The sequence below is a fragment of the Pelmatolapia mariae genome, linkage group LG10_11 (assembly GCF_036321145.2).
Source record: "Pelmatolapia mariae isolate MD_Pm_ZW linkage group LG10_11, Pm_UMD_F_2, whole genome shotgun sequence".
Lineage (NCBI taxonomy): Eukaryota > Metazoa > Chordata > Actinopteri > Cichliformes > Cichlidae > Pelmatolapia > Pelmatolapia mariae.
In genome coordinates this window covers 26,578,033-26,591,954 of record NC_086236.1, presented here as the reverse complement: position 1 = coordinate 26,591,954, position 13,922 = coordinate 26,578,033, and the positions used below count along the sequence as shown (strand labels likewise).

Below are 13,922 nucleotides of genomic sequence, written 5' to 3'. Positions count from 1 at the left end.
CGATATTTGCATCTTCAAAATACACATTTATTCCGGAATATGTGTCTCTATCTGTAAATCTATATCTAACTTTGCATACAGTTTGGTTATAATGTATTTTTTTGAAAGAGCGTGAAAGAGCAGCTGAAATAGAACAGTGGTCTCATTTATCTGCTTGCATGTGGTTAAAACATTCGCTGACTGATGTGTAAAGTGAGGTGATTGGACAGATGTTCAGTAAATAAGATGGTTCACCTGTATAACCAAATGTGTTATGGCAATAATGTTTAAAGTTTCAAGTTAGTTTTGGTTCTTTAAGATGTGGGTAATATTCAGGCAGAATCTCAGAATGGATCATTTTCATTCACGTTACATATTGACACAGAGAGAAATCTTAAAAACAACATTTTATCATTAAAAAAATTCTTCAGTAACATCTCTATACATATATTTACAGCAGTTTTTTAATACAGTAAAACAATATGATGCCCTTTTGCAAATCAGGTGAAACTTAATGCTACAGAAAAATCACTGAATAGTGCATGATTAGGCAGTATTTACAGTTCAGTTCTATGGAGACTTAACTTAGTTTTAACAGTGCAATTTTGCATATCCTCTATGCAAAAGAAGGTCTTACTGCTTAATTACTATTGTAATTTTATTTCAATACTGTTTCCCAAAGTGCTTATACAATCTTTTTATTCTTCTTTATCTACACACATCCAAGAGTGACCAGATGTCAACAAATTAAAAGTGAGGTATAATTGTACTGAGTTAATGCTGAGGGGTAGCATGTGATTTTAATATATGTGGCTTTAAAAATGCAGGTTAAAGTTTTTTTTGGTTTTTTTATACATTTGAAGATTTGAAGATAAGATTTTCCTTGTGTCTTATAAATGGAAGATAAAGTTTGTTTTTAATGGGGGTTTTTTTAATTGTTTTTTTTTTCTGCTCTTACCGTTACATTTTTCATTCCCAGTGACAATTGAGGCTGTTGTTACCTGTCATTGTTAGTCTGTATCTGTTCGATACTCATCTTTGGTTTTCTTGTGAGACTCATGTGTAGGTTGTGAGACATTAGCTTAATATGTGCAGCGTGGGAGGGGGGTAAAAACTGCTATGGACATAAAATGGTACACCTGGTCACCCCCAATATGTACTCCTTGCTGTTGTTGGCCTTCTTGAAACTGTGTGTTCTTAATTCGTTTCATAGTGTCAGGTTTTCGACTGGCGAACGTCTGTCCACTCCATTTTGGTGTTTTGAAGCGCCTGCGTCTTCTTCTCATCCACCTGCACATAATCTACTCTGTACTCATCGGACAGGAATGGCTTCTGCTAGACATCGAGAGGGAGAGATAAGCAGACAGTGACGTCACATTTTTAACAGTGATACAACTCTGCTTCACCTGCACAAACATTTAAACTATCAATGCTCCACAGGGTACAGTAGAAGTCTTGCTGTGCAGTTGCTGTCATTTGTCAAATAAAAATAAAGATAAAAATAAAGCCAAATAAAAGCATACCTTCAGCACAGGAGAGGGGGTTGCTGAATTGAAATCCAGTGACAAATAGTCAAGATTTGAACTTCTCGCCCAGGGCTGAACTGGCCCATCAAAGAACTGCTGCCTTGATTCCTGTGAGATAAATCAAATCATAAAGGCTTCGGAAAAACGTCCCTGTTCTCAGGAAAAAGTTTCTGACATATTTACAATCCTAAAGGAACATCAGTCAACAGCAGGTCAGCTTCACTAGTGTCTTATTTTCATTAAATATGTCACTAAACAAAAGCAAAGTGACCTCTGTTCATTTTCAGATTGAGTTTAAGAACACGTCGGAAGCTATATGCGTCTAGAGACACTATGCATGACTAATGTGCCTTTTTCAAGGCTTTATTCAGGGAAAATAAAGTAAATATGCACATTTTCCAGACCATGAACAATTACAAGTAGCTGAGAAGAATATTTTGGAAATTGGTAGTCACTTTCCACTCCCACATTCTTCAGCTGTGTGAGTTATGAGCATATTTTCCCACTCACAAATGGTTCTATAATAAGACAGTGACAGATTGAGTCCTTTTTGTAGTCTTCTTTAAGCATTCTCTAAACCATAGATAGAAAAATAATATTTAAAAAAATAATTCTACATATGTTTCCACTGAATAGAAATCCTACCATTGCAGAGGAGTTTGTGACTTCATCTCTTAATTTCTCCCCATTCTCAAGTCGTCTTTCAAGAGGTGAAGGGTTCACTGAAAAGCTGTGAAGAAAGGAAAGGAAACAGTTATTTACTTTCAAATTAAAAGGAGAAAATACAGAGAATCCTGAGGTTTAAAGACATCCCTAGCCAAATGTATTCTTAAAAAACAAGGCTCAAACCCTAACTGCAATTTTATTAACCCGATCGTGTGCTTGTTCTTGTTTCTATAACTCAACACAAAAGTTTGTAGACAAAGAGACTTTCTGCTCACCATGAGTCGATCAGCGCTCTGCTCAAAGGGAGATGCGTGGGACATTCTGTGATTGTAGAAAGGCCACTCAGATCAAGAGGTGGGGGTCGAGCTGTGGAGCGAGAAAAGGTCAGCGTTATCAGATTGGCTGCAATTCTCTAACACGGCACAGAAAGGCCATGTCGGAGATCAGTGTTTCTGATACAAGTGCTGTATATCTGTCAGACATGTTCCTTGCATAGATCTGTGACTATGAGAGCGCACAAAGCATAATTTTTAATTAAGCTGTACACATTAAAGTTTACAGAAAACATTCAATGAAAAAAAAAAACTTGAAAACATCTAGCCAAAGATGAAACAAACATTTAGTACTTTCCCAAACATTCAGGCTGGACTCTCACCTTTCCTTATGCGAGGTTTTAGATGCCGGTGAATCGGAGGTGGTGCAGTAGCACTAAGTTGACTCATTAGTGGGCTGAAAGATGCAGATGGTTCAATGCTGTAGGTTGTATTGAGGAAGCTTAATGTCCTTGGGCTCATGGGGATGTAACCATCAGACTCCACGGTCGCAAGAGAAGGAGAAGGCGAAGGGGAAGGGGAAGCCATAGGAACATATGACTCATCCTGGTAGTTTTGAAGTTTTGTGCTATTTAAACAAGGCTGCAAAAACATAAAGCATCATACGATCAGGCACGTGCACTACATCAAATATATTATTATATTACAGCTGGAACATTTGTTAATTCCAGACTTGTTACATGCTTGGGGCATTTTTCAAACTATTTTCATTACATGTTTTTATTAATAGAGAAATGATACTACAGGGGGGAGTTGCCATTAGTTGAATCCTACAGAGGGATTGTCATTTTAGCAAATGCAATCACTGTATTGTTAGAAGAGAATCATGTCATAAATATGAAGCTAACCTAGCTTAGCCAGGTTGATTTGTTTAGTAACAACTTGTAGTGAGACTACTATACTCGTGCAGCCAATCTAAAGGTAGCTGATGTCACTGACTTCATATAGGCAGAAACATAGTGGCTGAAAGTAAATTGATTGTAAAAAAAAACAAACAAACAGGTAATAGTGGAAATTTAATTCACAATGTGATTTGTAGGTAGCTTTGAATGTGTAATACGGGCCATAACTGTAAGTTGCTGCTGACGTACAATGACCTAGATCATTTTTTTCTTACTAAGCCTGATAACAAATCAGACGCTACATGATTGTGCTAATTTTGACTTGAAAGAAAGACTATGTCACACTCATGCTAACCTGAGTTAACTTAAAGCTCGCTGAGGCTTACTGTTTATCATATGGACATGAAATAGGTGTCAATTTTCTTGTCTAACACTTTCTTGAAAAACAAAAAGTGTGCATAAAAATAAAAGTGTGTCACTGTTCTTACCAAATTAATACTTTGTCTCCTTATCTGCATAAATTTGCTCTCGGCATTTCCTAAAAAACAAACAAATAAACCAAAGAATTATGTCTTTTAACTTCTTTAAAAAACTCTTTTAAAATCAGCTGATATGCTTATGAATCAAAAAGCATCCTGATCATATTTCCACCAGGTTTATGTTTCACTGAGCCAGGATCATCTTCATCAGCTTCTATACTGTGCATTAGGATTTACCCAATTTGAAATGGTCCAGGCCCGACAAAGAGGTCCTCCGGGGAAAAAATCCAGCATTGCTCGAGAAATGGCGCGCACTCATTGCCCTCGTCCTTTGAAGGCCTTCGTCGCTTGCGTACTCTGACAGGTGATTAGGCTTGGGTGGCAGTGGAGGGGGTGTTAGTTTATCACCCGTCGCCTCAAACATCGCGGGAGAATGTGGTTTGTCGAACTGGAAGACACTTGTGGCGCAGTGATGTAGTGGAGAGGAAGACGATGAGGGCAAAGCTATGGAGGTGCATGGAGCGCTGAACGGAGGGTTGCTTAGCCTCCCATGGGGGAAAAGAGATGGACTGGGACTAGTGTGGGAGATTGAGGATAAAGAAGAATCGGTGCAGATGTCCTTGACGCCATCGTCTGATGACTTCTGCTCCAGAGAGATCTCGGAGTTTGAAAAGCTGTTGTGTCTGCAGATAAGGACAAAAAATGCAAATATCACATTTGTTACACACACCACACTGCTATGATTTCAGCTTGTGGGACAGTTTGCACACACTGTACATACCGACTAGTGATCACACTCCCCGTCTCACACTGGGAGAGAAAGAGGTAGTCTGGTGGATAGCTGGAATCTTGTTGGCTTTCTACAGATGCTCTATCAGAGCTGTCAGGTGACAGCTGAAGGGAGGTGGGAGTGTGAGGAAAGCTTTCCTCTGAGCTCTCTGTTGACAACAAGCAGAAAGAAACACAGAGAATGTAAGTGAGCAAGTGCAAAGCCAAAAGATGCAAACGTTACCTGCCTGCACTCACTCTTCATATTCTGCATTTACATATGAAGTGGTATTTATATTGCAAGAAACTTGAAAGCAGATATGTCTTCTGTTTATATATCCCCTCATTCTTTCAGTCAGGTTGGCCCTTGTTCAGAAATTTGTTTCATTCCATTTCACTCAAGGCCCCCCTCAAGTCAAGGCCGTCCCCGCAGCACTAATCCAAAAGTCTTTGGATGTTCTCATGAAATATTTGCTATTAGATATTTGTGTCCTACTGTGGGCACAGAGCAACCTTTTAAAAGCCTTTGCAAAAGTTATGAGCCGCTGCAAAGAGCTCTCGAGATCTAAGGTCTACTGCTGCCGTCCAGAATTCTCAGTAAAAATCTTTGTGCAACAGTAATTGTGCGCCACAACTCACGACTCCATTTTTTTGATTTACAAGCTTGTGGCATATCGGCAAAAGTTGTGCCGTTGCTCTATCTCCTTCATGCAGATGACAGCTTTTTAACAGACGCACACTGAAGTCTCCTCCACAAAAATGACACTTGAAGCAAAGGCCGAATCAGCAGCGTGATGATGGTAAAGTGTCGATGTGTTAGATTCAAAAAATCTAATTGCACCCCAAAGCATGGAGGTGATACAAAAGTGCCATGTGCTCATTTGAATGTAACGTTGAGCTGTTCTTATCTCCTCAGATCCAGAAGCGGCGTTAGGCTGCGTGACAGGGAGTATGCAGAACTGCAACACTTATGACCGCTGGAAACACACATGCGGACAACAGCCAGGCTCCTGATAAAACGTGAGGTCAGGCTTTATCTAAACCGTGTACACAGCTTCACCAGAACTTTTATTTGAATTTATTTCCATTGCGCGCGCATGTGTGTGTGTGTAGACAAACTGTAGTCAAAATGTTTACATATTTCAAATGATAAAAGGGGAAAAATACAGTAATGTTTCCTTGTTGTTGTTGTTGCTGCTGCTGCTGAAGTGGAAAAAAGTCCAGGTATGAAATGGTGCTAACCACATGTAGTGACACGATTGTGAAAATGTTTCTGAAGTTCAAACTTATAAGGTCATACAACCAGCCTGTGATAACCACAGTATTCTGGCACCCTTGCTGTGTTCGTAAAGTTTCTCATTTTGAAGACTTTCAAGCTCATCCAATGCTTTCAAAGCCACCAATCCAACTTTAATGGTACTTCAGAAGTACAATTCACTTAAAATTTAGATCTAAAATCTGCCTTCCTTGGGTATGTTTAAAATGGGTTTTTTTTGTTGTTTTTTTTTTATCTTAAAGGGAACAGGGAAATAAATCTTGTACAAACAGCATGATTGAGAGTAACCTGATTGTAAACCCGAAGAATTTATTGCAGATTTGCAGTTTTGTTTTTTTACAGTTGTCAGTAAAGTGCAGCCTTACACTTGATGCCTCAGTTAGCATGGGAAACCCTTGAACGAAAATCATGAAGCTCCAAACAAACAGTTTGTTCTGACCTCAAAACTCCCCACTTCCTGAGTGGTGACACCAATCTGTTTTGGACCAGCAGAGGGAGTCTACAGGATTATTTTAGTGCAGCAGCGTCTTTTGGCATGTTTACCTGCATCCTCCAGGCTCCCAAACTGGCAAATCTGACTGATGCTGCTGATCCAGCTGTTCATCTCCTCTTCGGTTTTGGCCACCAGGTAGAAAACACGAGATGAGGTCTTTACCACAAAGAGGTGCTTGCCGTGAAAGTCCCTCTTTATCCGCAGTTGCCCTTCCAGCATTTCCACCACGCACTCTTTCAGGTCAATGGTGCGGATTGGCTTTTTGGAGTTATTGCTCTGATAGTATTCCAGCACATCTGGATCACCGCTCATGCGACCTCTTCGAAGCACAAACCAACGTTTCCTCCATGCCTGCAGGTGCAAGAAGTAAAGAAGGTTTAATGGCCTTGCTCTTGAATTTAAATTTCACCCAATATTATGACTCACTTTAAATACAGTGCTTCATAATTCAAACTGTAGCATCAGCCTTTCCCGCCAATTTTGCTAATCACGAGAATTTGATCATGGCCCCGCTAACAGCAACCAGCTAACTAAGTTTCTTTGCCTTTGTTATGGTCAGTAAGCGGAACCTCAACTCAAATTTCCCAGAAGTGCAGAGAAGAGGAAGTTCACTGTATTTAGCAGAAAATGTCTAACAGAATGAAAGAGGTATTTATAAAGAGCCTGGTCACTTCTTTGTGCTGAAAACTAACTGAAAACCTAACACTGAAACTGCACTAAAAGGTATTTATAGCTACTCACAATGAGCACCGCCTAAGCCTTCTATTTCAACCGAGTTTCATCCTAGTCATGGAGCTGTTACAGTTCAATAATAATAATTAATAAGAATCACGTTAAGAATAATAAAGGTGTGTGTGATGTTATCGTTTCACTCTTGGTTTTTGTGGCTTCGTTGTTGTGGCTGAGTCTCTTCTGATTCTCTTCAAGGCTTGAAATCGTGTAACATTTCTTTCTGTGTGTAACAAATGCTCTCCTGCAACAAGTCAGTTGGTGATTTATGTGTTCATTCCAGGAAATGGTTAGACACACACAGACTTATTGCCTAAAAACACTACTAAGCTTAAGAGGAAACCGTAACTAGACAGATGGCAATTTTGATCCTGTAGATGTTCTGAAAATGAAAAGTTTCGCACTCCTAAAAAGGAGTTGGTTTGTGTATCCAGGTTCATCTAATGGAAGCAGATGGTGAGTGTAGAAGCCAATGAATAGATTCTGTATATTCTGATGAAATCAGGTTTCACCCCCTAATTAAACATGCTTTTCTTGCTTTTCTTTATATTACCGTAGGCTAAGGCCTATAGTTTATCTCCAGATTGTAGATACTGTATGTGTGTTTAATTTGAAAAAAAGAAAAACATCGCAAGTCCGACACTGATCTGAAACTCACAAACAAGCTTGTTTTCTGTGTTTTTAAAGTTTCAACCACATCAGATGCAGCTTCCTTATCTTCTGTCACGTGAGGTTAGTTCGAAACTCTGGTCACATGGGTAGCGGTTGGTCAGCAGTGGTGACAAATGAGTAACTTGTCCTTGTTGAGATTATTTGTCGCGATTATTTTGTGACTCCCACAACAGAAAGCCCCAAACCATAATTAATAATTAGTGGTTCTGGCTCTGGCTGTTCCACCAAAGCCAGAACTCAAAGACTCAAGGAGCTAAATGGAATTCAGCCATTTTTAATTACATTCTTTACACCCCTGTATCTGTTTGTGACAGGTCAACATGTATTCAGCCAAGAAGTTTACACATTTAATATGAAGACAAGTGAGATTTATGGTATTTTTTACTTTGTAGTATATCAATATATTAAGTTTAATTGGTGTTTTGATGATGCCCCCCCCCCCCCCCCCCCCCTTCTTTATTTAAAGGAAAACAAAGTGTGAAATCCTGGAATCAGACACTGTGATAGCAGCAATGTGACAAACATCTGATAGCGCTGCATGTGTATATCTGAGTAAACAAAATACAGACTCCTGCTCCACTTCCTCACGCACACTGATGGACTGCAAACTGCATTTCCAGAAAGTGGAAACACAATGTTGACAGAGCTCCTTCCAGTGAAGTGTATCTCTAGCAACACAATCAAACCAACACCTTTGTTCACCACCATAGCCCCTTGCTCCTTCGGTCTTGTACGGATATCATTTACAAAGATAAATTTGACCCAGATAATTACAAATTTTCATACAGGCAAGACCAGAGCCTGATATTTTGAATAAGGCAAACAGTGAGTGTACCAGTCTATACAACTGTCTAAAAAAACAAAACACCATCAGCTGGATTTGCATGTCATGCTAAAATAAGTTTCTATTTCCCATCCAAACGCTGTCAACACACATACACACATGCAAACCCCCTCCCCACACCGCAAAAAAACCAATACACACACACCCTTTCCTTACACCGCTGTTGACAAATGGCCCTCCACCTCCTCTATTCGTACAGAGGAAGTGCATACAGCCATCATCGAGCTGGACTATTTCTGCTTGTCGCTTAAGTGTCTGACTGCCCCTGACATTACTTCCCATGTTTCACAACACACAGACGCACAGAGCACAGAGCAAGTGGCCAGCCTGACACTATCACATGACCCCCCACAACCACAAAACAGTCAAGGCTGGATGCTGTTTATGTAAGCTACTACATATATTCGCTGCAAGGAGTCACGTCCGAATGTGTCTGAAGCACATCTGCAGTGAGTGGGGTATTGTTGCTAAAGCACATGACTGCTATAACTACGCCAACACGCAAAAGTAAAGCGACCTGTACCAGAGATGAGGAAGGTGATATAAAGGAGACAGAGACAAGGCAAACATACAAGTCAGTATATCTCTAAATCTTCATTCTACATCACAGCACACACACATAAACACACATACACACACACACACACGCATAAACACAAGGCTCAGCACCACAGCCTGGCATTCGTCCTCCTGGCAGAGGACACAGACAAGTGTCCGATGTGTGCTCCTACTCACAAATCTCTTCAGTTTCTTCTCCGGAGGGGATTTAATGAGCCAGCCTTTACAGACCACATCCCCAGCACTCATCTTGGCTGCAGTGTGTCGTCCTCAGGGCTGCTCCTGCCGCTGCTGCTGCTGCTGCTGCTGTTGCTGCTGCCGTGAAACTGAGAGTAAAGCATATCCTGTTCTGGTATTCAGCTCAGCCACTCCAAAAAGGAGGAAGTAAAGAAATTGATCACACTGACGCTGAGAGAGAGAGAAAGAGCGCAGAGAGAGAGAGAGAGAGAGAGAGAGAGAGAGAGAGAGAGAGAGAGAGAGTTATGCATGTACTGGATGGAGCTCTTGGCCTGAGGGGGAGTTAATGAAGAGAAAAACACTGTCAGACAAGATCTGACAGATATGAGGATTTAGACTCACTGACTGGTGACATACAATATGTCGCTATGTCACATTCTATTATAAGACCTGCAGTACAAACATCAGTGATTTGGGGGGTTTTTTCTGTTGATTTGTCAGTTTCCTCATGTGGCTGAGGTTTCTGAGCTCCACTGAAATACATAGTGGTTTTCAGTGAACCAATGAAAACACTAAACTCCTGCCCTACTTGAGGCTTAACGATAAATTAAAAGAACCTCATTTACATGCGAGCTTCGAGAAAAATCTTGGTGGTGATTACTAGTAGAACGGCTATAGCAGCTATTATTTCTCTGTTTGCTTTTCTATCCAGGCCTAGAAAGCTGTTTACATTTAGTTCTGAACAGGTTTTAAATGCAAACCATCTTGGGTCTTAGGTTGCTCGTGGTAGGAAAGGTCACGAAAGCTAATTCACACACTTGTAAGAGCACTGAAAACTGGGTGTAGCAATGTTTTCAAGCATTTATGGAAGTTGTGCATGTTTGCTATTCAGTTTGTTATAGTTGACAAGACTAATAAAGTTCTAGTATTAATAAATAATAACATCTATAAATGTCTCTGACACACTCCTTAAAGGTGCTCAGTGGCATGGTGGTACATTTCAAGTGTCTCAGAGCACATCGAAACAAGATTCTGATTGCCCAGTCCTCTGAACCTAAATGGAATATCAAACTGCATATAGAAAGGGATCTGTTATATATTCATATCCGTTGTAGTTCTTGTCTTTAATTTTAATGCTGGGATTATTGCCTTAAAAAAAGTTTTATAATGAGGGATTTGTTGTTGTTGTTGCAAAACATGCAACAGTTACTGTTTCCTGTTACTTGTGTGGTAATTTCCCTTGGTTCATTACGTAATTCCTCTAAATTCAGGTCATCATTTTCCTTACTGCTTCTTCATAATACTTAAAATACATAGTTAATATATAGTAAGTGCAAAGTATATTGTCCTTTCTTTTAAAATACTCCATATAGCTCATCACCTTAAATACTTACATCATAATTTGTTTCTTCCTTTCTTAACTGCGTCTCCTTTTTTCTTACCGTATCTACATTTTAAGTTTGATCAGAAACTGGTGAGTAATTTTATGTAGGCAAACCTGTATTCAGTAGAATAACATGCTAAGTATTAGGAAACTGCAGATTAAGTTGCAGGCTGGCAAGTGCTAGCATATCTTCTAATTTAGTTTTTGTGTATTTGCATATAAATACATAAATGTCATTACATGCTAGCTTAGGCTTTAAATTTGTGTGGTAGTGTCACGTACTTCTGCACAGAAAACCGTGAAGAAGAACTGGTAGTGGTGAAAATACTGCTGATAGGCATGGTAGTGTAAAAGTAAGACGCATACTGCTGCTGGTGGTGGTAGGAGGGGTATATTCACAAGGCCTCTATTTTGAATGAAATGCTCTAACTTAAATGTCATTATCAGTGACTTCATCATATAAACACTAAACACATCGGATAGAGATGCTTCTGAAGTACAGATGTGCAACTCACCACGAAATTATCTTTTATCATACTAGGGAAGTTGTTTTTTTTCTTCTCTTTCTTTAAACTTCTCTTGCCAGTAAAAAGAACAACCCACCACGACCTCACCCTTTATCTTTCTTTCTCTAAAAGGAAGTACATTAATCCTCATTATCCAACTAAAAGTTACTTCTTATCACAAATTTTGAATATAAATTTTCTAAATCACCATTATGCAGCTGATGGCTGACAATAGCATTCCTACAAACACAACATACAGAATAAATGCATTTTCAGCCACCAGAGGGTGACAAAACAATAAAAAAAATTACAGACATTGCTTGTTTGTATGTTGTTGTTTTTTAAAAAAAGAAACAGAATAAAATATTACTTTCTGTCAAAATATTAAAGAAAACAAAAATAAAAAATAGCATCTCACCTGTTAATAAACTACTTAAAATAATACCAATATATAAATATAATAATATCTGTCTGATCATTTCCTGATAACATTTCCATTTACGATAATGATTACACAGCAGTGGAGAGTAGACTTTATCACAGTAGATGTCTTTCTGAAAGCGCTGTAACTAAGTTTAAGAATATAATCCACCCACTGTTATCATTTTCATTGCCCTGTACCAACATAGAGCAGAGCAGCTACCTGAACGCTACTCCAACAGAGGTTGATTATCTTGTTAATAATTTTACCTCCTCACTACGTACGTACGACTCTGTAGCTCCAGTGAAAACTAAGGCCTCAAATCAGAAGTACCTGACTCCGTGGTATAATTCTCAAACACGTAGCCTAAAGCAGATAACTCGTAAGCTGGAGAGGAAATGGCGTGTCACAAATTTAGAAGATCATCATTTAGCCTGGAGAAATAGTTTGTTGCTTTATAAGAAAGACCTCCACAAAGCCAGAACATCTTACTATTCGTCACTGATTGAAGAAAATAAGAACAACCCTAGGTTTCTCTTCAGCACTGTAGCCAGGCTGACAAAAAGTCAGAGCTCTATTGAGCCAACCATCCCTTTAACATTAACTAGTAATGACTTCATGAACTTCTTTAACAAATAAAATTTTAATCATTAGAGAAAAAATTACCAATAGTCATCCCACAGATGTAATATTATCTACAGCTACTTTTAGTAGCATTGATATGCATTTAGACTCTTTTTCTCCAATTGATCTTTCTGAGTTAACTTCAATAATTACTTCCTCCAAACCATCAACATGTCTTTTAGACCCCATTCCTACAAAACTGCTCAAAGACGTCCTGCCATTAATTAATGCTTCAATCTTAAATATGATCAATCTCTAATAATCGGCTATATACCACAGGCCTTCAAGCTGGCAGTAGTTAAACCTTTACTTAAAAAGCCATCTCTAGACCCAGCTGTTTTAGCTAATTATAGGCCAATCTCCAATCTTCCTTTCATATCAAAAATCCTTGAAAGAGTAGTTGTCAAACAGATCATCGGCAGAGGAATGGCTTATTTGAAGAGTTTCAGTCAGGTTTCAGAGCTCATCACCACACAAACAGCTTTAGTGAAGGTTACAAATGATCTTCTTATGGCCTCTGACAGTGGACTCCTCTCTGTGCTTGTCCTGCTAGACCTTATAGTGCAGCGTTCGATACTGTTGACCATAATATTCTATTAGCGCGATTAGAGCACGCTGTAGGTATTACAGGTACTGCGTTGCAGTGGTTTGTATCATATCTAATAGATTCCAATTTGTGCATGTAAATGGAGAGTCCTCTTCAATTATGGTGTTCCACTGGGTTCAGTGCTAGGACCAATTCTGTTTACATTATACATGCTTCCCCTAGGCAGTATGATTAGAAGACATAGTATACATTTTCACTGCTACGCTGATGACATCCAGCTCTATCTATCCATGAAGCCAGATAACACACACCAATTAGTTAAACTGCAGGAATGTCTTAAAGACAGAGACCTGGATGGCCATTAACTTTCTGCTTCTTAATTCAGATAAAACTGAGGTTATTTTACTCGGCCCTGAAAATCTTAGAAATATGGTATCTAACCAGATTCTTACTCTGGATGGCATTACCTTGGCCTCTAGTAACACTGAGGAACCTTGGAGTCATTTGACCAAGACATGTACTTCAATGCTCATATTAAACAAATATGTACGACTGCTTTCTTCCATTTGCGCAACATCTCTAAAATTAGAAATACCCAGTCTCTGTCACGACTGGGGCAGCAGCCGTGTGATGATTGGAAAGGAGGACTCAAATGCAGCACTTACTAAGATGTGAGGGTGGTTTATTAAGAATAAAGAACACAAAGTGGGGATGGCAAAACAGAACTAAGGATAAACTAAACTGGGAAAACTAAACTATAGAACGACAAACCTGAACACGGGGGGGGGGAGGACGACAGGGAGAGCACACAGTAGATTCACAAAGAGTTTCCAGTTGATGAACACGGACACGGAGATCACAGAGGATGAATACAGACGACGCGACGAGGAACAGAGGCAGACACACACTATAAATACACAGAGGGACACTGGGAAATCACACACAGGTGGGCGACACAGCTGGACCTGATGAGACACGGGAACACTAACACCAGGGACCAACAGAGGGAGCACAAACCCAGAAACCCAGTATCCAAAACCCCAAAACACAAACCATCCCACAACAACAACAACAATAAATACCCCAAACACAAAATCAC

At 39.5% G+C, this 13,922-nt stretch overlaps 1 protein-coding gene and 1 long non-coding RNA gene across 4 annotated transcripts in view; one reads left to right on the top strand and one right to left on the bottom strand.

The window, feature by feature from the left end:
* LOC134638004 (uncharacterized) overlaps positions 1–13,922 on the top strand; it is a 95,969-nt gene that overhangs the window by 73,088 nt on the left and 8,959 nt on the right. The window contains exons 1-2 of one of the 2 annotated variants that reach the window (XR_010095215.1): positions 5,305–5,392; positions 5,509–5,617. This is a non-coding gene — a long non-coding RNA (uncharacterized LOC134638004). Of the gene's footprint in view, positions 1–5,304; positions 5,393–5,508; positions 5,618–13,922 lie in introns of those variants that run through there. The other variant, XR_010095216.1, reaches the window with a different exon arrangement.
* Positions 38–9,547, bottom strand: gab3 (GRB2 associated binding protein 3). Of its 2 annotated transcripts, none has more exons than XM_063488614.1 (10): positions 9,342–9,547; positions 6,412–6,712; positions 4,606–4,762; positions 4,062–4,507; positions 3,834–3,883; positions 2,827–3,085; positions 2,447–2,537; positions 2,151–2,235; positions 1,503–1,613; positions 38–1,314 (listed from the first exon to the last, which is right to left on the bottom strand). In XM_063488614.1, exons 1-10 carry the CDS (start codon positions 9,411–9,413, stop codon positions 1,195–1,197), a joined length of 1,692 nt encoding a protein of 563 aa, XP_063344684.1. In that variant the 5' UTR covers positions 9,414–9,547; the 3' UTR covers positions 38–1,194. The 2 variants fall into 2 exon arrangements, with proteins under 2 accessions (XP_063344684.1, XP_063344685.1); XM_063488615.1 differs by having other exon boundaries at positions 38–1,311; positions 9,342–9,546.

Bases quoted from the DNA above. Each gene is read 5' to 3' on its own strand.
- gab3 (XM_063488614.1), bottom strand. From the start codon at position 9,413: ATGAGTGCTGGGGATGTGGTCTGTAAAGGCTGGCTCATTAAATCCCCT. The intron at 4,508-4,605 runs GTATGTACAGTG...CCTTATCTGCAG, and splicing joins GGGAGTGTGATCACTAGTCG to ACACAACAGCTTTTCAAACT. The intron at 2,538-2,826 runs GTGAGAGTCCAG...CTCGCTCCACAG, and splicing joins AAAACCTCGCATAAGGAAAG to CTCGACCCCCACCTCTTGAT.